Raw genomic sequence first — 27,629 nt, 5'->3', positions numbered from 1 at the left:
GCATTTGTAAAGGATTGAGAGTCATTGAATGGTTTATTGTATATAATTTTATTTTTGAATAAAGTATATTTTGTTTAAAAAAAAAAATCTTTTAGCCAGTATAACCTCTGTTACTTGGTACCCACAATATACTGGGTATAATGATGCTATTCTGTTAGCCAGAGCATTAGGTAATCCATGCATGTGGTCCTTCTCAATCTTCTCCCAGTTTCTATTGAGCTTCTACTTCCAGATTTTCAGTTTTGAATGTACCCATATCAAATTCCATTTACCACAACTTTGCCCAATAATTACTCTTGTAATTATGAGGCTTTTGTCTATATTGCTTTGTGATATCAAGAAATGTGATTGTTTCTTTCTAACGTGTGTTCTGAAAGGCTACTCTGTGAGCTAGTTTTATGTTTCTATAAAGACCTAATTTGACTCCCTTTTTATGTATCTTGCCTGTTTAAAACTGAGCAATTACTGACAATTACACTGTAACAAGTAAAATTCAGTGTCATTGGGTAAATTAAAATGAGCACCAATGGCTCAGAAGCCAGTGTGCAACCTGCATATTTCTTCACGTCTGTTTTACAACCTTGTCAGCATTAAATGTTCACCCTCAAGAATTTCATTCTCGTTATGGCTTCTAGGTAATTTTGATCACTGTTACAAGCAATTACAATCAAAATGTTACCTTAAGGAGGAAGGTGTGTAATTTTTGTGGCAGGATTTGGAATTGTATTCAAATTAACCAGTCTTGATGGGATACAGTATTGCAGAATGATTCTATTTTTGTCTACAAGAGGTTACAAATCATTTAACTGAAAATACTTGTAAAGTGGTTTTATTATTTCTTTACCTGTTCATTGCGCAGAATGTAGCTGCTTATTTTAGCCAACATCCCTTTCAAACAGCCTGACATTCTGGTCATAATTTCTGATGCAAATATGGAAATGGCAGTATTGAAAACTCATTTGAAACAAACTGTGTGGAAGGAGAGAAACTTTCGAAAAGCTAATTCACGTTTTGCTAATGGTCATTTATCAGGCTGGTGGTAGCAGTTGAAGAGGCTTTTACTCACATCAGAAGACTTCAGGATGACGAGCAACAGAAAGCTCCTGGAGAAGTGATGGATCCCTTGAATGCTGCACAATCCATCTTCCCTTCGATGGCAAGAGCATTACAGAAATATCTACGTACTACAAGACAGCAGCACTACCACACCATGGAGAGCATCCTGCAGCATCTGGCATTTTGTGTTACCAACAACATGACTCCAAAGGTATGCTTCATGCAAGTAATTTGCTGATCTGCACAAAATCAGCATACTCTGAGCACTTTCCTTAAAATATGTACTGCTTAGTCAAAATTAATATTTCAGCAAAACTTAATTTAACTTTGTCAGAGCTGTCTGGATTTGATTCTGATTCATAGTTATAGTTAAGAACTGGAAATGGAGTGATGGGGAGAGTCAGTCCAGTAGAAGGTGAAAGGAGAAAGCACCTATTTGAAAATGTCTTAATGTTTGTCTCATTTGCTGGAAATGTCAGCCTATGAAAAAGATTACATTAAAAGTACAGACTTTAACATAAATTGATCTAAAACATTTACTTTGATATGTGAAGCTTCCCTCATCTAGAGACTAAGTAAGATATAGGAGCAGAATGTTACCAGAATTAGTGTTGAAAGGGCTATCTGTTTATTTAAATTTGATATTTGCTGAAGCATGAAGTATGTGCTTCCCTTCTTATCTGATATATTCTTTGCACTTGTGTATTTCAGAACTTTCCTCACTGTGTTGTTTAACTTGTAGGCCTTTTTGGAGCGTTACCTGAACCCTGGACCCACTCTCCAGTACGATAAGAACAGATGGTTGGCCAGTCAATGGACATTGAGTAGTGAAGAGGCGGTGACCAATGGGCTAAAGGATGGCTTGATTTTCACACTGAAATGTCTTGACTTCAGTCTGATAGTGGTAGTGAAAAAAATTCCTTTCATCAAACTCTCTGAGGAGTTCATCGACCCAAAATCTCATAAGTTTGTGTTGCGTCTTCAGTCTGAGACATCAGTGTAAGCTGTTAATGCCAAGGACACATGGCAGATCAGTCAGATAATCCAACTGCACTTTGGATGGGGAAGGGTGTTTATCTTTTGACCATGTTTAGATTTTTTTTCCTAAATACAGGACACCTATACTTTCCGGTATAAATCTTCAAGAAAATGTGCTCCACCTATCACGGGCTTGCCTATTTTGCCCCGATTGATGAGAACTGTATCAGCCTGCTTCCAGACACCAGCATAATAGCAGTGGACCTCTAGAAACCTGAACATTTTCCACTTTGAGAAAAGTGCACTGTCTTTCCACTTGTTTCTAGAGAAACCTTTTTTTTTCATATAGACCATCTCACCCTCTAGAGAAAGTACTTTGGAAATCCTAAATGTGTGTTTCTTGAGATTTGGGCCTTTCTTTAAGAAGATTGGTTACAATAGCTGTTAATGGCTAACTGTTCTGCAAATGAAGATGTAGATAGATTCCATCTATCGAGTCCTAGTGTTCTAGAGAACCAGCTTTTCCCAGATAATCTACTTGGAAAATTTGGTTCGGGAATGTAGACTTGCACAGTGTAAGCATTGTTACAGAGTAGATAGTGTTTTATCCAATACGTGGAGTTTTTGTAGATGTTTTGCCTTAGGCAGGTAATGTAAAGATAGGGGAAAAATTTCCAGACCCATGATCAACCCCACCCCCACTCTAAAATAAAAATTGGAAGTAATTTCAGCTAAATTGCTTTAAGAGGGCTTGAGAAGTGCTTGAGGAAGGAAACACTAAGACACATTCATCTGGGACACAAGAGCACACTTGTACAGCAAAGAACAAGCATTAATTTTGTCTTTTGTGTATCTTTAAATCATGCACACTAAAATCAGTGTCACATATTTCCAAAATTATGAGGCATGTAAAATACTCCAAATTTAATTTTGTTTTGTATCCTGGAATCTGCCCAGTTGGAACTGCATTCTTTAACTGAGGACTCTTAATCATTTTCTTCACACTTTTACCTCTTGTAGTGCAATGCAGAATGTGCCCTGCTGGCTCACCTCTTGCCCACAATGCACTGCACACCCACTTACGGAATTTTTATACAGAAATGTTTGCTGTTGGAATTCTGTTTGAGAAATGATTTACTTTTTACTTTTTTTTTAAATGGTTGTGGCCTTTGAATTTTCTATTTTATTTTTTAACAGAACTTTGTTTTTACCAATTTTTAAATTGACATTTCTTGTGTATAAAGAATGTTTTATCAGATCAAGAGCAGAGTACAGTATTTGGTCAATGTGTATATCAGATCGAGCCAAGCAACCATCATTTGTCAAATTACTGTTTGTAACAGAAAATGATTTTGGATTGTTTTTCCCAAAGTCAAATATCATCTGACAATGAATTTACTAATTGATCTTACAGCAAGGCTTGATTTGTGGTTTCAATTTTAATATCCTTTTGATTTTGCCCTGAAGTTAGTTTTTTATTAGAAGACTTCACATGTTGATAGATGGGATGTGTCAAGATATCTTTCTGTCGTCTTGTTCAGTTTACTTTAATGGTTTTAATTGGCAAGCAATGCATAATGGCAATGGGTAGGGTAAATCCTACTGGAGCGGTAGCCCAGCAGCTCAAAGTGCACTCCCTAGCTTGAAGATATCAGAGCTGCCTATCAATCGAAACGGTTCCTTTTAGTCGATCTGTGTCAGCTTGCAGTTTGACTGTTGGATGAAGTATCACGTAAAAGCTTACTCCCTTATGTTGGAAATGAGAACTGACAGGAACCGATTCATACTTCTATCATGTAGTTAACAACAAAATACTATTCAGAGTGCCCTTGGTGCGCATTTGAGTGTACCAGTACATTGCTGCTTTTATTCCAGTCATGTCAAGTACAGTGATGAAAGGACCTGAGCAAATGAACTATGGAGTTAATTACTGTGAATTTCTTGTCTGCGATATATTATTGGATAACGTATATTTAAAAAGAATAAATTCGCCAGGGAGCTAGGCATATTGACAATGAAACAGGAACTGGCTAAACATAGAATAGCAGGAAAGGACTTGCCACCTAGATGTAGCCTTAATAGGTTGCTGAATAAGCTTTGGTTCTCTCTAATAGAAAACAATGACCAGAAGAACATTTGGATAGAAGTTCTTAACATTCTTTAAATACAGAAGTGGTATAATTATTGCCTCCTGAGTAGCTGCTTTAATACCATGCAGATGGAAAATACTTTCCTTTATGCATAATCTCTACTGTCACTACCTCAAACTTAATGTACATTCCTTTAAACAATAACATCAGAGATGCAAGGAAACTAACAACTAATGCTAGCTAAACATTTAATGCAAAAACTTTGGGTCCAATTATTTGAATTAAACTTTACTTTTTCCCATATGCATTTAAAGAGCATAAGCTTTAGTATTTAGATTTGTGTGGTAAAATGTCCCTTGTTTCTGCTGGAAGTATTGAGGCATGCAGGTCCCACTCTGAGCACTGTAAGTCCAGTGTGATCCCTGAGGGAACATGCCCATAGTACAGTCTGTGATGCCTGTGCCATGTTTTTCCATTTCGTTTCTGGTTTTGATATTCATACACTACTCATGGCTTCACCTCCTAAGAATTCTAGGGTGTCACTTGCTCAGAAACCACTGTACCATTGCCAAAGATAGTCCTACTGCATCCCACCCTTTGAATTAATGGTGAGGAGAAGTCATAACCTGATGACTTATTTCATTTCAAGGGATCTTATGAACAGAATATTCAATGGAAGCACCCACTAAGATTTCTTGACAGTTTAAGAGGAAGATATCTATAGGAGTTTACATCCTATTTAATCTTCCTTTGAAAGTAAATGCCAATTTTCCATAGGAGCTTATTGACATTTCTGGATAGTTGGGTGAGCTCACCAGGGTTTTTCATTCTGTCATATGAAGCTATTGCAATTAGATGATGTTACAGTTCTCTATTCTGTTTATAATCTGCAAGTGTCAGGATGTTTTAACCCTGTGTGAATGGCCTTGATGAACAGGGACATCACCACAAATGTTCATTTATATTATGCAACTTGATTCCATTATGGTCTCAATATGAATGTAAAATGTATCAAGTACAGTTGTCACTGTAAAGCAAAAAAGAATTGTTGGCCACCGTTTTTGGCAGCCAAAGTCATTGCTGTAAGATTGATTGGTAACTCACTTGAGATTTCTAGTCTTGTGAAAGTGTTATTGAATTGTCACTGTGTAACTACTGTTCACACCTAATTTTATACAAGAACTGATTTTTACACAATTTCTATTGTATATCCAAGGACTATAACTACAAGCTTCTGCACCTTGTACTGGAACAGAATTTGTGGATTTTAGGGACAATATTTGGAATTACAGAATTTTTAATCCAATTGAATAGGTGCATGATAGACACTAACAATTGTGTGTGTATTTAGCCTTAGTAATTTATTTCTTTTTGGAATCATTCTCTAAATTTTACATTTTTGTAACAAATTGCAAAATGTTTTTTCCACACCAGGTTTTGTACATGGAGTCTCCTGAAAATAAAGAGGAAAGCTGGAGCTGTTCTGCTTTGGTTGTCAATATAGTATTTTTTCTTTCATCTGTTCTTGGGTGTTGGCAACACTCTTGGGACACTGTTTCAAGCAGCATTTAAAGGCAATATCTAATTGCTCTCAAAGTGCCTGTAATAGTTAAATAGTTGTGCAATAATAACAGTAAGCATTAACAAAAGGAATTAAAACAGTGGAGGATTGGCATTCTAGTGCTTAATAATGTAATACATTTCAAGTTTGTCATGATTCCTAGCTAGTGAAACTTGAAATTCATGTTATCTTTGAAAGGTAACATCAAACAAAGATGAGATTTCCTCAGGATCCAATGTCCAGGGACAATTAAGCCAACTTCCTGATTCAACACTTTATTTTATAAATAGTGCTTGTAACTTATTGTATTCACGTGCCTAGGAAAACATCGAGTAATGGTATGTGAAGTATGGTGATAGGAAAGTAAAATTATGTTTCAGCAATGCTGCGGCTTCACAGAAAAGAGGACAAATTTTGCAAATTAGTATCTATTCTGACTGGTATAATTAAAGGGATAATCTGTTATTTTAACACTATATGTTTCCCATAACACTTCAATGCAGTTTTATGCCTTTTGTTCAGCAAGAGTCCATGCACAATAGTGAAATTGCAGCTATTTATTCAGTTTTTTTGAACTGTTAGTAAGCCAGGATGCTTTTGTGTCTTGAGACAAGAGGAAACCTTTATTTGTAAATTCACTTACTAGCCTAAAAGTGGAGTTGTAATTGGGTCACAAACCTTTTTAAATTAGATCATCAAATGCACAATTCTTCTGTGGGGAAGTTATTGAGAATGGGAGTGGAAACAAAATTTGCATGTGCTAGATATTCATAATAAAACATGTGAGCCTGTGTTTAATTGGAGCTTATCCAGTCATAACTGATCAGAGTGAACTTTCAAACCCAATTAAATCTATTTGAAAGCCACTTGAATAGCCACTCTATTTGAAAGAGTTTTAGATATGATCTGTAACAAATTGACTTCAAATTCACTGTTTTATGATCTGCCTTTTAATATAATTTGGCTGTGACTCAATCCTTGATGTGATTCTCCCATACAACTGAAGCCTCAATCCTGCTCTGGCATCCAATCCTGACATGAAAATAGAAATGCTTGGCCTCAAGGATTGGTTAAGGAATAGGTTGCATTTAAATTGGGAACGTTTCTAATCGTTGTCTCCAAAGGTTTTATACAAGCACAACAGATTAGTTGTTTTTATTTTTTTGGGGGGTGGAAATTAAACCTCTTTAATTATAGCACACAATACTGAACTGTCTGTGGATATGGAACAAGGATGCAGAAGTTTGTGATGCATCAATAAATTTGAAGGTTGATGCTATTATTTGATCTGCTATTTGCTCCTAAACATTTTCTGTTTAGAGAACTTTACTGGTATGGAAAAAGTTCCCACAGTTGAATATTTGAATCTGTATGTAGACATGAGACTGCAGATGCTGGAGTCTGAAGCAAAAACCTAACTCCAGAATGAACTCAACGAGTCGAGCTGTGGAGGCAAAGGGGTAATCTACATTTCAGATCGTCACTGCATTAGGACTGAGTCGTAGAGGAAAGATGGCAGTGTATGGATGAGAGGGAAAGTTTGAGTCCAGTTGATAGGTAGAACCAGGTGGGGGGGTGGTTATTAATACAGGTGCGGCAGGGTGTTGTTCCAGTGTTTCCTGCATTTGTGTAGAGTTTGTTAATTTTGCTACTCTCCATCCTGTTCTCAAATTTATCTGGACTCTTGATCCTCTATTTTCTGGATCACTGTCTTGAGCTCAGGAGGCAAACATCTGCAATGAACCTACAGGCTCCCACAAATATCACAACTATACTTGTAAAGATGCAATCCCTTTCAGTTCCTCTTGCCTCTGCTTCGTACATTCTCAAGATGAGGCTTTTGACTCTAAGGCAGACAATATTTTCCACATATTCTTACCAGTCATCCTTCTTCCCAGACAAGAGTTCCCTGGTCCTCACATTTCACCCCACTAACTTCTGTATCCAGTATATCAACCTATTTCTGCCAGGACCAACAGGATCCTGCCTTCTGTTTTCTGTGGTGGCTGCGCTCCATAACTCTTGCCTGCTGTTGTCTCCCCAGCTACTCCTCCCATAACCTGACAATTCAGTGCAATAATTGTCTCATCTAAAGATCAGAACAATTCCTGCTACAGGACAACCCTGGACTGGAACCATAAGAAATGCATTTCTGTAACTCTGGACATATATGTTCTGATCTTTCTGCTGTTTTTTTTTCTTGTATAACTAGCAGGAACCAGATTTCAATAAGATTAGCGCTAATTTCAACAAATAAATCATGACCTTGAATTATGTTTGCTTTCCTCATCTGCACCTCCTAATACCATCCTTTGAGCAGATGTGCTCAACACTGTATTAACTTGTGCACGTTGCTTCTCCAAGTTCAGAAGTTGGAAGGGCCATAATTATTGGCAATTCAATCAGTCCTCCCATATGTTAACGAGAGGGACTATGATTGCAAGCCAACCTTTAGGAAATGGAATTGCAACTTATTTCCATGTCATAATGTAATGACATTAGGATGTCTTTTGCCTTCTGCATTAATTTTATTGGGTCTAGCATATTCATACACAGTGCACTACAATTGTTAATACTGTAGATAATCATCTTGGAAACTGCTAAGAACAGTTAAAACATCCTGCCATTGAGGGGGTAATAGTATAAACAGCAGGACATGCTGATATTATAAAACACGACATACAGTTGCAAGAAAAAGTTTGTAAACCCTTTGCGATTACCTGGTTTTCTGCATTAATTACTCGTAAAATGTGATCTGATCTTCGTCCAAGTCACAATAATAGAAGTACACAAACCACAATATGCCTAAACTAATAACACACAAACAATTGTGCTACTTCTCATTATTACTAAGTACACTATTTAAACATCCCCGTGTAGGGTCAAAACAGTATGTGAACCTCTGCAGTAATTGTGGGCTGAAGGACCTGTAACATGCTGTAAATTTCTATTTCTATTTAATGCCTTCTACAAAAGCCATTTGGAGTCAGGTGTTCCAATCAATGAGATGTGGGTATCCTGCCCTATAAAAAAAACACAAAAAATCAAGATACTGACAGAGCCTGCTCTTTTCAAGAAAGATCTGTTTTTATGCTCCCATGCCTCACTCAAACAACTTAGAGGACCTTAGAAGAAGAATTGTAGAGACGCATGAAGCTGGAAAAGGCTGCAAAAGCATTTCTAAAGACCTGAGTGTTCATCAGACCACAATGAGAGAAATTGTCCACAAATGGAAATTCAGTACTGTTGCTACTCTCTCTGGGACTGGGCGTCGTGCAAAGATCACATCAAGAGCATAAAGTGCAATGCTGAAAAAGGTGAGAAAGAATCCAAGGATAACAGCAAAAGACCTGCAGAAATCTCTAGAACTTGCTGAAGTCTCTGTTCATGTGTCCACTTGAAGAAAAACACTCAACAAGAATGGTATTCATGGAAGGACACCAGGGAGTAAACCACTGCTCTCTGGCAAAACATTGCTGAATGTCAAGCTTGCAAAAGACCACCTGGATGTTCTACAATGCTTCTGAGACAATGTTCTGTGGACAGTTATGACAGAAGTTGAACTTTTTGATAGAAATCCGCAACGCTTGGAGGGAAAAGGGTACTACACACCAACACCAAAACCTTATCCCAACTGTGGAAGGTGTGGCATGGTGGAAGGCGTATCATGGTTTGGGGCTGTTCTGCTGCCTCAGGCCCTAGACAGCTTGCAATCATTGAGGGAACAATGAATTCAAAATTAGACAGCTTGCAATCATTGAGGGAACAATGAATTCAAAATTGTATCAAGACATTTTACAGGGGATTGTCAGGGTAGCAGTCCATCACCTGAAGCTTAATAGAAGTTGGATGATTCAACAAGACAATGATCCAAAGCACAAGAGTAAACAACAGAATGGATTAGGAGTAAGAAAATTTGTGCTTTGGAATGGTCCAGTCAAAGTCCAGACCTTAACCCACTGGGGCTACATCCACACTAGACTGGATAAGTTTGAAAATGCTGGATAAGTTTGAACAAACGATAGGTGTCCACACTATGCGTTTTTGAAAATATCTCTATCCACACTGAAACGGAGATTTCGGTGACTTTCGTCCTGCTGCGCATGCTCAGGACACATCTACCGAAAACAAATGACATGTTTGGTGTTGAACCTCGCCATAAAATTGTGCATTTGTGCAGTTACAGACTAGAAAAACTTAAAACAACGGACAGCTGTTGGCTCTCGCGCAGGAGAACTTAAAACTAAAAAAAACAAATACTGGAGCGTACGGCGGCAACTGACAGAGAGTTCATGGACAGATTGACCCAGCTGACGATGAACATTGAAAAACTGACCAACTCTGTTGCATTAATAAAGCACCTTGTTAAATGTATAAAACATGTCTGAATCAGTGTTGTATTTCCATACAATGTTACATTAGGCTGTTACACATCTATTGTCAGAGAAGTACTTGTATAAATAGGTAAACCACCTCCATATGAGCAAGGACAGAAAGCAGGGCAAAGTGAGTACAGTATACTTCTTTATTCTGTAAGTTATGGGTCAAAGTATTTGGTGAGTACATTTCTAACTCTTCTGGCTTCAGTCTCATTGCCGTCTGTTCTGAAATTGTTAGGTTTCATTCAAGAAAACAATGAAATAGCGCGCTGCAGTCTGATAGCGTTTTCAAAAGTCTCTGGTTACCCCGTCCACATTGATTTGCCCAAGCAGCGTTTTCAAAAATATCCACACTGGAAAGTGTTTTTGAAAAGCTCCGGTTTCTGGGGGAGGAAAACGCCGTTTTAGTGTGGATGGAGGGTAAAAACGAAGAGAAAAAGCTTTGGTTACAGATTTATCCAGCGTAGCGTGGACGTAGCCTGAGATGCTGTGGTATGACCTGAAGAGGGCTGTTCATGCAAGGTATCCCAGAAATATTGATGAGCTTAAACAGTTTTGTGTGGAGGAATGGTCTAAAATTCCTCGTCACCATTCTGCAGGTCTGATCAGCAGCTACAGGAAATATTTGGTAGAGATTATTGCTAATAAAGGAAGTTCTACCAATTATTAAGTACAAAGGTTCACATACTTTTTCCAGCTTGGACTGTGAATGATTAAGCAATGTGGTCAATAAAGACATGAAAAGTACAATTGTTTGTGTTACTAGTTTAGGCAAATTGTGTTTATCTATTATTGTAATTTAGCTGAAGATCAGACCACATGTTATGAATAATTAATACAGAAACCCAGGGAATTGCAATGGGTTCACAAACTTTTTCTTAACTGTATAGAAGTGAGTGACGTTCCTAGATATATTATCATTTCTTTACATTTAACGTAAGTTGGCATAGTAAAGTGGGCTCGAATAATCATTGAAGGTATCTATGTTAAACATATATATGCCCAGTTGTTAATTTAACAGCAGCAGTTCAATGCAATGCATAATAGAAGGAAAAAAAACAAAAAAATAATAATAAACTGTAGTGTATGTATATTGAACAGATTAAAAATTGTGCAAAAAACAGAAATAATATATTTAAAAAGTGAGAGTGTTCACAGGTTCAATGTCCATTTAGGAAACTGATGGCAGAGGGGAAGAAGCTGTTCCTGAATCACTGAGTGTGTGCCTTCAGGCTTCTGTACCTCCTACCTGATGGTAACAGTGAGAAAAGGGCATGCTTTTGGGTGATGGAGGTCCCCAATAATGGACGCTGCCTTTCCTTGAAGATGTCCTGGGTACTTTGTAGGTGGGTATCCAAGATGGAGCTGACTAAATTTACAACCCTCTGCAGTTTCCTTTGGTCCTGTGCAGTAGCACCCCCTCCGCCCCCATCCCAGACAGTGATGCAGCCCATCAGAATGCTCTCCACGGTACATCTATAGAAGTTTTTGAGTGTATTTGTTGAAATTCCTAATGAAGACTAGTCTGTCCTCCAATTACAGCTAAATTTGAATTTCTATGCATGTTCCTGCATTGAGGAAATATATCCACTTTATTTTTAAAAAAATGAGCATTATTTGATTCTAAGAACCTCTATATAAAAAAGAGAATGTAGTTTAAAATAATTTTATTTCATTTAGAATTCATTAGATGCAAAAGCTTATAAGAAGAGGAGAAATAGCTTTTCAGTTTAAAATGTAAATGCTTGTTTCAAAAGTGACTTTCAGTTATTCTTTGATTTCTTTTTCTGGATTTCAGAACTTTCCTCACTGTGTCTTGTAGAATAATGCTTCTATTTTTTTTACTTCGAATGTTATAACATGCTTTCAGTTTCTATATTAAGTTGCTTAACACTCAATCTTAAATAATGATTTTCCGCCAAAATAATTTAATGCTTTGTTTTTTCATTGCACAAGGTTATCATTTACCAGCAACGTACATAGTGCAATGGTTTGTGTTGGCTGGCATCCTGGTGGAAAGTAAAACAATGCCTATCTTGTAGAACTAATGTGGAAAAAGAATCTATGTCTAATGTTTAAAATTAAAATTATACACCTAAGATATTTGAGATTAAAACTGTCCCCTAAAGTCAAAGATCTGACTATAGCAAATGTAGAGTTTAGGTTAGCAGCTTTTAGTGGAACTGTCAGGCATTTAGGATATTATCAAATAAACATTTGGTGGGAGCCTTGAGCTGAACTTTTGTTTTACACAGTGTGGTACCAATATGCAAATCATCATATGTCATCTAATGCTGAACAGAAGTTGTCAGCCAAGTTTTGCATGATATTGGACTGTGTCTTCAAATTGAATATAGATAAGATTAGGTTGGTATTGGTTAGACGAGTGCAATATCCACCAGAGCAAATTGATCTTTATATGCTTGTCTTTTTATTCAACTTAAGAAAGTAACTTAAACGTAATTTGCAGAGTTTGCCTTAGTTAAAAGGCAGGACGTTTATCTCTGAGGAAGAAGGTTAAGTTTTATAATGTGAGCATATAAACTAGACTGATCCTCCCTGTGCAGTACCAAAAGAATGTCAGATAGTCATATACACCCACTGAATATAAAAGTCTGTTTGTAAAATGTTGATCATGTGACTGCAGGTTGATTACCACTTGTCCAAGATGCTCGGGTCTGGAAGTTTTTTCTGATTTTGGAATATATAATGAGGTGGCTTGGGATCACCATCAGTTCAGACTCTGAATTTATGTGCTACCGGTGAAATCCTTGTCTTACACTTGTTCATCACACATACGTACTTAACAGTAAAAATTATTACATACCATTAATGTGATGAGACTATAATGTGTGCAGGGTAACAAAAGCAGTACAGCAGGATCAGGAGATTACCCGAATCAGCTGTTGAACAACAACAAACAACGGCAGGCTTGCCGTCTCCACCTACGATGCTGCATTTTGATTAAAAGGTCACAGTACACTGTATTTGTATTTTACTTTAGGTTTATGACAAGTTTAAAACTAATCAGCATTGTAGATGTGTTGGTGTTAGATTTTCATGAGCAGTTGTTTTATCTTAAAAAATTTTTTTAAATCTCAAAAAATTTAAGGCCATGCCTCTTCTGAAATATTTGCAACCAGCCTGCTGAATGTTCACACTTATCGTCAATTCTCAGTTCATCATGATAGATCTTGCTTGTTTCATGATCAGCATACCATTAAGTGTCAAATTTTCACTCTGCCGACAACAAATCCATCATTTCAATACACAATCGAGATCTTCATTTTCCGCATTATGCACCTTCCCTATTTTTCACTTCTCAGAACGGTCTCTGGTGCACAGCAACCTGTGCATCGCCTGGGAACCTTCCCAGTACCTTGTAGAATTTTCTACTTGTGTTGTCATGTCAGCGCTCAAAAATATTTTGGAATTTGGAGTTTTTCAGATTTTGATTTTTTGGATTTTTGGGTAAGGGGTACTCAACCTGTATTACCTCAGCTATTTGTAGATTGCATGCAATTAGGGTGACCTGTGACTCCCATATTACAATAACATTTAAATTATATTTCATTAGCTGTAAAGAATGTCTAGTTGATCTTAGACGCTGAAAGCCACGATGAAAATGATGAAACTTAGAATAAAAAAAGTCAACAGAGTAAGATTTATAAATTAGTAGCTTTTCATTTTAAAATCTGATCTTTTACTTTGATTGCTATGAGAATTTGAAGTTATTTCAAATATTTGTCTCAAATTACAAATATCTTTCTGAAATAACTTTAAACATTTAGAATGATTTTATTCATATTGTAGTTAATTGCTAATAAATGAAAAACATTAGTCATTGTCATCATTGTCGTCATCATCGTCATCGTCATCGTCGTCATCGTCATCATCGTCGTCGTCGTCATCGTCGTCGTCGTCATCGTCATCATCATCGTCGTTATCATCATCATCATCTTCTGTATTAACTTTTCCTGAGAGAACGTCATGAAGCCATTCTTCTAGTTCATCAGATGATGGTAGATCATCATCATCTTTAATGTCCATCCAGACACTATCAGCCTTCAAGCACAAGATATTAACATTACAGTGTTAATATACAACTAATGGTGTATTGATAGCGTGTGTTAGAAACTAGCAGCTTCTTGTAATGTGATAATGCTTCTAGATCAGCCAATGCATAAATTCACCTGTTAAACTCATTACCAGATGACAAAGTGATCTTGAAGTAATTCAGTAAAAGCCTTTTTTTAAACTGAAGTCACTGAATCCAACTATATAAAAAAACTATTGTTCCATATTGCATCAATGTAATAATATTCCTATATAGCACAGTCAAGGGCACCTTCTACATCACTGATGCAGAATGGCAAAGCATCTATCCAACACCATTCTGCAGCCTGTACCCAATTGTGTACTCTTTCATTGTGTTATTGCTTTTGCATTTCTCTGTGAATATAAACAAACTCAAACTTCTTTGAACTGAGAAAAACTGAGGTAGAGAAGGTTAATAAGTCAGATCCAGGTGTGAAAAATGAGGAGGAGCATTCATATATTACAAGCTGCTTACAATGGGAAGCAATCTGACCAGAATTTTGTGGTAAATAGCAAAACAACCAGAAGGGATCAGAGAAAATATATTATAGGTAGCAAGGTGAAGCAGGATCTAATAGCAAGGTATTACTACTTGGAGTGTAAATGTATTTGTAGCAGATTTTGGTAATGGGATTGATACTTAAAGTGGCAAGATTTACAGGGCTGTTTTGGGGTTGGGGGGGGGGGGAGTGTCTTTCAGAAAGTTCGCACAGACCTGGTAAGCCAGCTGGTTTCTTTCTCAGTCTCACGTCATTCTTTCATTATAATACCCGTTCAAGAAGATGATTAATAACAAAATGCTCCTATGTCTTATGGTCTAAAATAATATTACACTTATAACTTACAGCAAAACATCCATGGTGTTCTTCCTCCAAAGTGTCCCACAAATTCAAAACTTATCTTACCCAGTTGTAAGAGAAGACATACTCAAGACTGTAAATCAGCACATATGTTTAACTGTATAAATTATTGTACCTCTACAGGAATTGATTAAGGTTACACACGTAACCAAATAGAGACTCGCATATAACCACAAGTGAATTTGTAGTAATGATCAAACGCAAACATCTTGCTACATAAAACCACTATCAAATCTACCTGTGAACAGGTACCCTAACCCACAGATCATGGCAAAATGTCAGTGTTAACAAAAGATTGGAAGAGAACTCTTAGAATTTGATGGTTCAACTTACATCAGTGACGTTCACCACTCCAATCTGAGGTCTGTGAAGGTTGATCTTGAAGGTTTTCTCCCAGTAAGTGAACAACTGAAATAATCAGAGAAGTTCAAAGTACTGCCACAAAGCACTTGTTATATAATTTGTGTGAATACTGTATGGTACTGGTACTCACCAGGGGGAAGTCATCAGGGTCAATCCACACAATGCTTAGGTCTGGATTGTTCGTGTTTTCTCTTGCTACCTCTTTTAAAATTGATAGAAATTCATAACCGTCTGTGAAGCCATAGAAATTTCCCAATTATCCTCATGGAAGAAATCTAATTTTTTTTAAAATAAAACCAATAGACCATGGAGACACAATCCTGCTGATGCCAGAATCAGGAGCAGAAAACCAGGTGCCAGAGAAACTCAGTGGGTCAGGCAGCATCAGTGGAGGAAAATGGACTGTTGTTGTTTTGGGTCAAGACCCTTTATCTGGACTGAAAATTAGAGGGGGAAATGCCAGCAGAGAAAGGTGAGGTAAGGGGTGAAGCAATAGGTGGATGCAGGTGAGAAGGGTTGATAGGCAGACGGAGGAGGGAAGTTCCCGATTGATATCAATGCCATATATTTTGTGGAGACAAGCACCAGCTTTGTGCTATGAATTTTGCACCTTGAAATAATTATTTTTAATATTTCATAGTATGATATTAATACATCTGCACCGCACAGCAGGGCAGCACAGCTCCACAGAGCCAGTTCCGTCCTGATGTCAGGTGCTGATTGAAGTTTACACGTTCTCCCCATGTCTCCTTTGGTTCTCTCATGTGTTCCAGGTGGTTAACTGGCTACTCTCAACTGCCTTGAGTGGGGCATGTGAGAGAGAATGGGCTTTAAGGAATTAAATGAGGGAATGGGACTGACTGGAATGCTCTGAGAGCCCGTATATGCTTGATGAGTTGAAAGGTTTCCTTATATGTCATAAGGAACATGAAAAAATATAAAATTCTGCTATATGAATGCACACATGCATACAGTCAGCCTATCAACTCCTTTAGCCTATAGATAACTGCCAATCTTTGGTTTGAACCTTATTTAACTGCCATTGATAGTAAACCCTTAGTTAATAATAAAAAACCTGTTGATCTTTGCCTTGTAAATTAACCCAACATCCATAGCCTTCTGCGGGAAGTGTTACACTAAGTTAATTTTGCCTGCTGCCGATTCACCCATAACAGAGTACTTTTCACCACTGTAAGCTATTTTGTCAATACTATTATTCCGCCTCAATTCCTATTTCCTGTCCTTTCTGATCTTTTAACCATCAAACCACATTTAGCATGTTAATGTACAGAAACATCTGAAGGTACATATATCATGTATTCCTATTAACACCAGCAGTTTTAAGAAAACTGTGTAATAGAAGCCCCAGATTCCCTCTGGCACAGCACGAAATCTGATGATCCTAACCTGGCAGAGGCTGAGGGTGTGAGGTTTTTTTTGTGTGGGGTGAAGGGGATAAGAGATGGGAGATAACGACAATCTACAATTCTACACATGACCTACTCCTCTGTTTTCTTATGTTCTTATAACTTTGCTTGGGAATCTTTGCTATTAGCTGTTCTGTCACCAAGTATTTTCAAGAAGGGGACGATTTTCTTTATGTACAGTGGAAGCAAGCGATACAGGGGTTTGTGCAAGAAAGTGGTGCCAAGATAAAAAATCAGACCAAATTCCCACTCCTAAACCTGATTCTGATTCTTCTAATTGGTTTGCTCAAAGTTGAAACATTTCCATGTGTTTTGTGGCTCATAGAAAAATTCTCTAGTATCATAAAAATAAGCTTTATTTGTCACATGTACTTTGAAACACAGTGAAATAAGTTGTTTTGCATCAACAACTAACATAGTTTGAGGATTGCAATGGGGCAGCCTGCAGTTATCGCCACTGTTCCAGCACCATTACTGCATGCCCACGTTCCACCGATTGTAACCATACGTCTTTGGAATGTGGCAGGAAACAGGAGCACCCAGAGGAAACCCAAGCAGTCAAGGGGAGAACATGGAAATTCCTTACAGATGCTGCTGGGAATTGAACCCCAGATGATGTTTCCAGGCACGGTAGAGCGATTGCACTATCTGCTATGTGTCACCTCACTGAGTTAACTCGGGTAGATGGGTTCTGATTATTTTTAATTTGGGTAAGATGTCATGTTTTTGAAATAGGGAATATGGTAGCTCAGTCTAGCAGACAGAATGATGCACAACCATAGATCATGAGAAATACAGGAAAGAGAAGCAGAAATTTGAATTCAGATCCTCAGACTTGATATGCCATTGAGTAAAATCTGGCCAGAATTTTAATCTCAGCACCAGTTTCCTGCACTAGCCTCCATCTTCAGCAAAGGGCAAACTGAGAGAAAATTATATGCAAGTTTTATCAGAATCTAATGGACAGATTGCTTCTTGGGAGGATCCATGTGGTGAAATATCCCCTTTCTTTTCACCTGCTGCTCTCAGACACATCCAGTCAATTCAGAGCATGGCAGCTGAATGCCAAAGCACTTTTAAAACATTTTAAAATATACTGTGCAAAGAGAAATTCAATTATTCCCCTTCCTTGTAGGAGTAACAATATTTCTCAGTTACATACTACACAGAGCTGTTTGCCTGGGATACAATAGTGAACCAATGCCAAGTGTTGTGTAGTACTCCTGCAGAAAATACCTTGGGTAAGATGTTCCCCTCTTTAGTTCACCATTTGAATGTGTACTCTATTCTTAGATGCAAACATTCAACACCTGATTTTAAAGTCTGGCAGAATGTCCCACAGTGAGATGTAGGATGACAGCTGAACAACTGTCAGCCAGAATTTCCTCTGCCTGCCTGCTCCTGATCAAATTCAGGTAAGGACATCAGTTATTTTGCACAAATATAGATGCCCTTGGCACATTTAATTAACCATTCAACCCAGGAAGTGACTAAAGAGACAGTTCTGACTAAAAGTCTGAGACCTGAAATGTTAATCCTGTTAACATTTACTACTACTGACCGGTACATCTCTGGACTGTGGGAGGAAACTGGAGCATCTGGTCACAAGAAGAACATACAAACTCCTTACAGATGATGCTGGAATTGAACTTGAAGCTTCGGCATGCCCTGAGCTGTAACAGCGTCACACTAACTGCTTCTCTACTATGGTGCACATATTTTAAAACTATCTACATACATAAAGTTATCTTTATAAGTGTAGATAGTTTTAAGACATGTTTAATATATATAGAATTTGTTGAAATATGCTACAGATTACACATGTTTCAGTTTGTTAAACAGCTTTCATCTTTCTCTGAGTTGCTTTGAGTTCAGTTATGAGCAGAACATACACATACTGCAGTAATTACTTTGTACCGACTTACTGATTCAGCAGAAAAATGAAAGGGAAAGTCAGAGAAAAAGTATTTATATAGATTATAAATTATTAATAATTTACATGTATACTTAAGCAAGTTATAAAAGATCAAGCCGTAAAGGATTGCCAAGAGTAGTGGGAAACTTTAAAAAGTAACAAAGAGCCACTAAGCGAGTAATAAAGAAAGAACAAATACGAAAGTAAGCTAGCACAAAATATTAAAACACTAAAAGTTTCTACAATTATATAAAGCAGAAGAAGGTGGCTAAAATGTAGGTCACTTGGAAGATGAGAATGGGGAATTAATATTGGGTAATGTGCAAATGGCCAAGGTCTTAAAAGACTTATTGTGTCAAGTCTTCACAGTGGAAGCGACATCTTACATGCTAAGAGAGCTGCTATGGGTGCAGGTCCTCAATACAGTCGTCGTCATTAAAAAGTTACTGCTGAGCAACTGGTGGGGCTAAAGGTAGACGAGTCCCCTGGGTCCGATGGAATGTATCAGGGATGGAAAGCATCCCAGGGTGCTGAAAGAAATAGCACAAAATATAGGAGCCGCTTCTGTGACTGCAACTGTCATGCCACTGTTTAAAAATGGATGTAGGCAGAAGGCAGGTAACAATAGGCTAGTTCGCTTAATATCCATAGTTAGGAAAATGCTTGAAGCTATCATTAAGGAAGAAATAGTGAGACATCCGGAAAGAAATGATCCATCAGACAGACACAGCATGGGTTCACGAAGGGCAGGTCCTGTCTGACAAACTTACTGGAGTTCTTTGAGGATATAATCAGTGCAGTGGATAGAGGGTAACAGCTGGATACTGTGTACTTGAATTTCCATAAGGCATTCAATAAGGTGCTGGATAAAAAGCTTACGCATAAGATAAGGAGGCATTGATTTGAGGGGTAGTGTATTAGCATGGATAGAGGATTAGTTAACCAACGGATGATAGAGAGTTGGGATAAATGGTTGTTTCTTTAGTTGGCAGTCAGTGCTGAACAGAGTACCGCAGGGATCGATGCCGGGCTCACAACTATTCGGATTATACATTAATGATTTGGAAGAAGGGGCTGAGTGTAGGTTATCTAAGTTTGCTGATGATCTGAATTGAATGGAAAAACAAAGTGCACAATGATGTGAGTCTGCAGAGAGATACAAATAGGTTAAGTGAGTGGGCAAGTCTGTCTGGCACATTGAGTACAATGTTGGTAAATGTGAGGTCATCTACCTTGGAAGGAAAAAACAGAAGATCATGTTATTATTTCAAAGGTGAAGGCTGTAGCATGCTATTGTTCTGAGATATTGAGAGTGATGGTGTATTAATGACTAATATTTGGTTTGCAGGTGCAACAGGTTATCAAGAAGACAACGGCCTTCATTGCTACAGGTACTGAATTTAATTACAGGGAAGTTATGCTGTAACTGTACAGGGTACTGCTGAGGCCACAGCTGGAGTACTGTGTGCTGATCTGGTCTCCTTACTTGAGGAAGGATATACTGGCTTTGGAGGTGGTACAGAGGAGGTTCACCAGGTTGATTCTAAAGATGAGAGGCTTAGCACATGAGGAAAGATTGAGTCACCCAGGAATATACTCACTGGACCTCAGAAGAATGAGAGGAGACAAGAAACATATAAAATTATGAAAGGGATAGATAAGATAGAGGCAGGAAAGTTGTTTCCACTGGTAAGTGAGAAGGGGGAGAGTAGGTTTAGAATGGAGATGAGGAGGAACTGCTTTTTCCCCCAGTGAGTATTGAATCTGTGGACTTCTCTGCTCAGGAAAACAGTTGTGGCTACTTTATACTTAAAACATAATTAGATAGGTTTTGCATAGTGAGGGAAATAAGGGTTAAGGGGACCAGGCAGATAGGTGGAGTTGAGTCCACAGCCAGATCAGCCATGATCTAACTGCATGACAGAGCAGACTCGAGGAGCCAGATGGCCACCTCCTGTTCCTCTCTCTCCTAAATAATAAATAAGGCAGAGGGAAGGTGAGGTTAAATCAAGAGTGTTGATGTGAGGAGAAAATATGCATTGGGGTAACCAGCCTTTACACATGCTAAGATTTTATTTTTCAGCTTAAATAAATTTACCTGGATCTTCTTCTTCAGCAAAAGCAACAATTTGGATTCCATCCATGTCATCCTCCTAAACAGGAAATAAGCCAAAAACAAAATGTTGTGCTGTATTTCCAGCCTGTGTCTTCCATTTTCATCTATTTAATCTAATTTGTTGCCACTTTGCCAGTCTATTCCTCAGTACAAGTTGTGCCTGTTATTCTTCTCTTAAGATCTTTCTCCCAAAGAAAATGAATTGAACTCTGTTTGTTTACTGAGATACAGCGTGAAACAAGCCCTCTTGGCCCTTCAAGCCAGACCATCCAGCAATCCCTGATTTAATCCTCGCCTAATCACGGGACCAGTTCACGTACTAGCCAGTAGTTCTCTGGATGGTGGGAGGTAACTGAAGCACCCCGGGAAAGCCCACAGTACAGACTCAATACAGGCGACATCAGAATTGAACTCTGAACTCTGATGCCCCCAGCTGCAGTGGCGTCGCGCTAACCACTACACTACCTTGGCACCCACATTTAGTTTCACACCTTTACTAATTACTAGAAAATCATTAATTTCACATTTGCCTTACCCATGTCTCAAATACATCTTCTGGACGTAGTTTCCGGAGAGTTGATCTAAAAACAGAACAGTCACACTTTCAAAGATGGTTACTATGCTTCAGCATTACTAACTGATGAGGCAATATATCCTTGTTTCTATGAGTAAGGATGGAGCTTTACCTGGTCTTGTTCATACACTACCTCAGCATTGCTGAATATAAGACTACCAGTCAGTTAGAAAGCAAATCTATTATCCAATTGGGACCACCAATGATGGCCTAGTTCTTCAGAACTACCCGAGAAGGACATTTAAAAGCCCCACCTTTACTATTTACAGAAGTAAACACTCCACTCCGGGCAGAGTTGTCTTTAAGTGAAATTGCGCATTGCAGCTTCTCAAATATCTACCTTTTGTGCTCTTGAATAAACTCCACAATTTCTTCCTCTGAATAGGGTTTATCGGGAATAGTGATTGAGTCACCCATGAAAGGCTCGTAAAAATCCACCTCATTCATCTTCAGTGAAAGTTTCTTCGCAACCTACCCAGGGAGAACACAACAAACAGACTAATGAGCTTAAATAAAAACCACATGAACAAATACTAAGCATCATGTTGACACACTGTCAGTGAACAAAGGAATTCACAGATCACCTAAGTAGAAGCCCAAAGATACAAAGCACAATGTAAAGTTACTTCACTTCGTTGAGAGCAGTGGGTCTTTTGATTTCTTATATTTTGAAGTACTTCCAAGTAGAAGCGTCCTTCAGAGAAAAAGACTGTAAATCACTACATTTATAAATACAAAATATGTTGAATAGACAGGCTGCAGTTATAAATCATTGTGTTGTAGACAGCTAAAATCACATGGTGAGATGCAAAAAGAACATTTTATAGCTGCCTCAGGGAAATTTTGAAAGATCTAATTATTACGTCAGTTGCACTTAATAATAATAGACACTGCAACAGCATCCTCTACTGTTATTATCTATGATTTCAGTCTCTGAAACCGACATGTAAGCTGTTCTTGGTGGGGGGGGGGGGGGGGTGATCCCGCTAAAAGCATCTGGCCTGGAAGGGGTACCTGGCAACATACAAAAGATCTATGCTGGCCAACTGGCTGGTATCTTCGCTAAGATCTTTAACCTCTCACTTTGGCAGTCTGAGGTACCCACCTGCCTCGAGCAGACTTCAATCATACCGGCGCCCAAGAAGAGCATGGCGACCAACCTCGATGACTATTACCCAGTAGCACCTACATCCACTGTGATGAAGTGTTCTAAGAGGTTAGAGAGGAAACATATCAACTTCTGCCTGAGAAGTGACTTAGATCCACTCCAATTTGCCTAGCAGATCCACAGCAGATGCCATCTCACTGGGTCTTCACTCAACACTGGAACATCTGGACAGCAAAGCTGTATACATCAGGATGCTCTTTATTGATTAAAGCTCAACATTCAGTACCATTATACCCTCAAAACCAATCAATAAGCTCCAAGACCTTGGCCTTAATAGCTCCTTATGCAAGTGAATCCTGGATTTTTTTCACTTGCAGACCCCAGTCAGTTCAGGTTGGCAACAACATCTCCTCCACAATCTCCATCATCACCAGTGCACCACAAGGCACGTATGATTGTGTGGTTAAGCACAGCTGCAATGTCATATTCAAGTTTGTTGACAACACCACTGTCATAGGCTGAATCAACGCTGGTGGTGTATAACATATAGGAAGGAGATTGCAATTCTGGCCGAGTGGTGTCATCACAGCAACCTCTCACTCAATGTCAGCAAGACCAAAGAACTGGTCATGGACTTCAGGAGAAGGAAATCAGAAGTCTATGAATTGGTTCTCATTGGAGGATCAGAGTTGGAGAGGGTTATTAACTTTATTATTTCAGAAGACCTGTCCTGGACCCATCACCTAGATGCAATTACAAAGAAAGAACAGCAGCACTTCTACTTCCTTAAGAGCTTGCGAAGATTCGGCATCACATCTGAAACTTTAACAAACTTCTATAGATGTGTAGTAGCGAGTATATTGACTGGCTGCATTACAGCCTGGTGGGGAAACACCAATGCCCTTGAATGGAAAACCATTGAGCACATCTACATGAAACACTGTCACAGGAAAGCAGCGTCCATTGTCGGGGACCCCATCATGAGGATATGCTCACCTCTCGCTGCTGCCATCAAAAGAGAGTACAGAAGCCTCAGGACTCACACCACCATGTTCAGGAGGAATTACTACCCCTCGACCATCAGGCTCTTGAACAAAGGGGATAACTTCACTCAATTGCACTTGCCACATCAGTGAAATATTCCCACAACCAATTAACTCACTTTCAAGGTCTCGATATTTATTGTTTATTTATTTATATTATGTTTTTCTTCTTGCATTTGCACAGTTTGTTGTCTACTGCACTCCGGTTAAATGCCCTGGTTGAATGGTCTTTCACTGATTCTGTTATAATGACTACTCTATGGATTTGCTGAGTATGCCCATGGGAAAATGAACCTCAAGGTTGTATACAGTGACATACATGTAGTTATTAAATGTTGAAATTGAACCCGCATCCACCACTTCTGCTTGCAGCTTTCCACACGCTCACCATTCTCTGAAAGAAGAAGTTCCCTCTCATGTTCCCTTTAAACATTTTATCTTTTCTCCCTTAACTCCTGCCCTCTAGTTTTAGTCTTACCCAATCTCAGTGGAATAGGCCTGCATGCATTTACCTCATCTATACCCTTCATAACTTCACAAACCTCTGTCAAATCTCCCCTCGATCTCCTAGCTCAAGGGAATAATGTCCTAACCTATTCAACCTTTCCTTATAACTCAGGTCCTCAAGTCCCAAAAACATTCTCGTAAATTTATTCTGTACTCCTTCAATCTTCTTGTTACAGTATTGTTTCTGTAGGTAGGTAACTACAACTGCACACGATTGTCCAAATTCGGCTTCACCAACATTTTATACAACTTCAACATAAGATTCCAACACCTGATTTATGTTATCCTAAGTACAACAATTCACTCTTGTCGGCATTAAATTCCATCTGCCACTCTTCATCAGATTTTTTCCGCTGGTCCAGCTCCTGCTGCAAGCTTTGATAGTCTTTCTTGCTGTCCATTACACCCCCAATCCTGATGTCATCCACAAATTTGCTGATACAGTTTACTAAGTTAACATCCAGATTGTTGATATAGATGACAAACAATAAAGGACCCAGCTCCGATCTCTGTGGCACTCCACTACTCACAGGCCTCCAGTCAGAGAGGTAACCGTCCGTTACCATTCCTTGGCTTCTCCTGTGAAGCAAATGTCTAATTCAATTTACTACTCTAACCCTAATGCCAAGCAATCGAACTTTCTTGACCAACCTCCCATACAGGACATGGTCGAAAGCGTTGCTAAGATCTGTGTAGACACATCCAGTACTTCTTCTTCATTAACTTCCCTGGCGACTTCCTCAAAAAATTCTGTACCATTGGTTAGACATTTAAGAGGCATTTGTGCATGGAGGGCCGGGGCTTGGAGTGTTATGGGCTGAATGAAGGTTCAGTTGTGTCAAGGTGCTTGTTTACTCCGACTCTAATCAAATCTTATCAATGTTTGTAAATTAAATTTATCCTTATAAGTTAACTCTTGGAGCTCTTGTGAAAATCTGCTGAAAAAGTGCCTTCCTCCTCACCAGCACATGATGTGCATTACTCGGGAATGTGTGCAGTAGAGCAGATGTGTTTTAATAACTCATTTGTACAGAGGTAGGAAAACCTCCTCTCATATATCTTTGCATCCTATTTGAATTTTAAAATTTCAATACTTTGAACCTTAAACTTCTATGCATCTACACCATTCCTAACTTTTCAAGATTTTAAAAGAATACTATTGCTTCTTTTGGCATAAAATGAATGACCTCATCCTTAATTATGTTGAAATCCATCTGCCACTGTTTCAGCCATTCACCTAATCTATCAATGGGCCTTTGTAATTTTATGCTCCAGTCTGAGCTCCTCATTGTGCCACCAATCTCTGTTTCATTGGTACATTTGGATATATGGCCCTCTATTGTGTTGTCTAAGTCATTAATAAATATAGTGAATAGTTGAAGCCCCAGTATATATTCTTGCGATACTTAGTGAATCACTTCTTTCTGTTTTGAATGCATATTCATTATCCTTGCTTTCTGATTTTCACTACTTGAAAAAATTCTGAGCCAGGTCAATAATTTCCTTCTGTTCCATGAGCTTTTATTTTAAGTTTAATTACTCACCCCTTTATTGAAAGTTGCAAAGAACTTAATATAGGGATGGAAGTGTTCTGCTGCATCTTCAAAGGCTTTGTAATCTGCATGAGAAAGAGGAGAGGAACATGAGAAAAAGGAAAAGGCGAAGATGGAAACAAAAAATAGTAAGTTTAAAATATTATCAAAAAAGGTGTCATTATCTAAAAATACTATGGCTCCAAATTTCCATGTTGGAGAGTCAGGAAAATTTGAGAAAATTGCATGGGGGATCCACCCTTGTACAAGTTCTGGAATAAACTTTTAAAAGAGCTCCGCTAATGAACAGATAACTATTCTTTGAGTCCCAGGTCATGATCCTGGCTACTCCTTACACTTGGAAAGTGGAACTTCTCATGTGAGAATCCACAGCAGCCTATTCTCTTTTCCTTCAATAGCTGCTCTAAGGCGAGACAAAGCTTCAGAACAGCACACAGGAGAGCAAAACTTGGAGTATTTCACTCTGACTACAGACTTAGTGTTGGGAGTGGTCATCTGCTGAGAAAGGCAAAAATGCGAAAATGCAGAGAACGTGCACTAATCATTTGTATTACAGTGCACCACATTAACTGAGACATTAATCTGATTCATGTGAAAATTCTACTTTTAAAACAAGTCCAAGTAATTTGTACAATTCTTTTTGTACAATCACTCCATCTCATCATGAACTGAGTGCAATATATTAGCTCTCACTAATTACAGTCCTCTTTTAGTTTAATGATGTTTTAAGTTTTGCTTGCAATTTTATGGAAGCCTACAGTGAGTTTTCTTGTGAATTTGAATATATTTGTATCCCTTGTAGCCACCTGATGTGTGTATATTGTAATTCGTCATGTCCACTTCAATGCTTCAAAAATATGGTTTACAAGATGAACACAAGCTCAAGTATTATTAACGTAATACAAGGAATGGATAAATCTTTTATATTTGTTTATGGATATCTACTCTTAAATTGAAATAACAATGGCAAAGTCATATATTACAAACAAACTTACAAAGTATTAAAACAAGTACATTTTCAGTAACCAACCCACAGTAATATTACAAATTAAAAATTGTTTCTATTCTTTTCTGTTTCCATAAATAGAGAATGATATAAACCATGGCAGCTACAACTCTGCTGTCAGTGGATCTCCCTCTGTAATACAGACTGATAATGGATGAAAGGTTGCACGCAATTAAAAGACAAGCTATCGTGTAGCATTCAGCTGCTTAAAATATCACTAGGGAATATTTCACCAATTTCAAGAATCCAAACAATGAGATTTTGGTTCCAACTATTTTAAAATCAGGCAATCAGTCAAACCAATACCTTTCTAGAACTTTCTTCCAAACTAAGATATGTTAATTCTGGTTTTGAAATTGTTTTGTAGAGGTATGAAATGTTCCTTTTTAAAAGTTATGTTGTATTTGTTCTCTATATATTATGTTTCTGAAATGATCAAGTAGAAATCAAAATTGTACAGAGTTGTACACATTACAAACCACTAGATCCCTTTTTGACTTATTTTAAAAGAAGAATTGACACATTAATCAGATTATTGTCTCAGTAAAAGCACTCTAATACAAATGATTAATACACACTTTGTGTCTCATCGTTAGTGAATGCAGTAGATACGCCTTTTTAATCGCAGTCCTCTGAGTTTAAAGGTGTTTCAAATTTTGCACAAAGAACAGCACAGATTCAGAATGCACAGATTCTCATGGTCAGTTTTCTTATAGATGTTAATACATTCACCGTACTCTGACAATCCTCACTTTTTCTTATCCAGAACTCAATGTTTTGTATGAGTAATGTCAGAAATTGGTGTTGCAACGAAACGCTTTGCTTCAGGGCTCTGAGCAGTGAAATCCTATCACACAGGTAAAGTGTCATCCGTGCAGTGGGCACACATTGTGCACATTGTACAAACAAAGCTACTTCCTCCACTGGCCCTGCAACTGAGGCTGCAGTCACTGTGATGACGAGATACAGATGGAATAAAAATAGAAAGAGGGAGG

The 27,629-nt window shown here is 38.2% G+C and overlaps 2 protein-coding genes across 2 annotated transcripts in view; one reads left to right on the top strand and one right to left on the bottom strand.

Annotated features, from left to right (window-relative positions):
- Nucleotides 1-5,601, top strand: part of LOC132393285 (vang-like protein 1) — a 43,521-nt gene extending 37,920 nt beyond the window's left edge. Inside the window, exons 7-8 of the mRNA XM_059968326.1 lie at nucleotides 1,033-1,267; nucleotides 1,799-5,601. Of these exons, the coding sequence (XP_059824309.1) occupies nucleotides 1,033-1,267; nucleotides 1,799-2,059 (496 nt within the window). The 3' untranslated portion in view covers nucleotides 2,060-5,601. The remainder of the gene's footprint in view (nucleotides 1-1,032; nucleotides 1,268-1,798) is intronic.
- Nucleotides 5,602-13,752: 8,151 nt separating this feature from the next.
- Nucleotides 13,753-27,629, bottom strand: part of LOC132392370 (calsequestrin-2-like) — a 29,291-nt gene continuing 15,414 nt past the window's right edge. Inside the window, exons 5-11 of the mRNA XM_059966191.1 lie at nucleotides 25,620-25,693; nucleotides 21,758-21,888; nucleotides 21,379-21,424; nucleotides 20,826-20,880; nucleotides 15,516-15,616; nucleotides 15,356-15,430; nucleotides 13,753-14,129 (exon numbers count right to left, since the gene is read on the bottom strand). Coding sequence (XP_059822174.1) covers nucleotides 13,902-14,129; nucleotides 15,356-15,430; nucleotides 15,516-15,616; nucleotides 20,826-20,880; nucleotides 21,379-21,424; nucleotides 21,758-21,888; nucleotides 25,620-25,693 — 710 coding nt within the window. The 3' untranslated portion in view covers nucleotides 13,753-13,901. The remainder of the gene's footprint in view (nucleotides 14,130-15,355; nucleotides 15,431-15,515; nucleotides 15,617-20,825; nucleotides 20,881-21,378; nucleotides 21,425-21,757; nucleotides 21,889-25,619; nucleotides 25,694-27,629) is intronic.

The sequence above is a fragment of the Hypanus sabinus genome, chromosome 4, assembly GCF_030144855.1.
Source record: "Hypanus sabinus isolate sHypSab1 chromosome 4, sHypSab1.hap1, whole genome shotgun sequence".
In the NCBI taxonomy this organism is placed as follows: domain Eukaryota; kingdom Metazoa; phylum Chordata; class Chondrichthyes; order Myliobatiformes; family Dasyatidae; genus Hypanus; species Hypanus sabinus.
The sequence above is the reverse complement of the archived record's forward strand: the minus strand, read 5'-3'. Positions and strand labels throughout refer to the sequence as shown.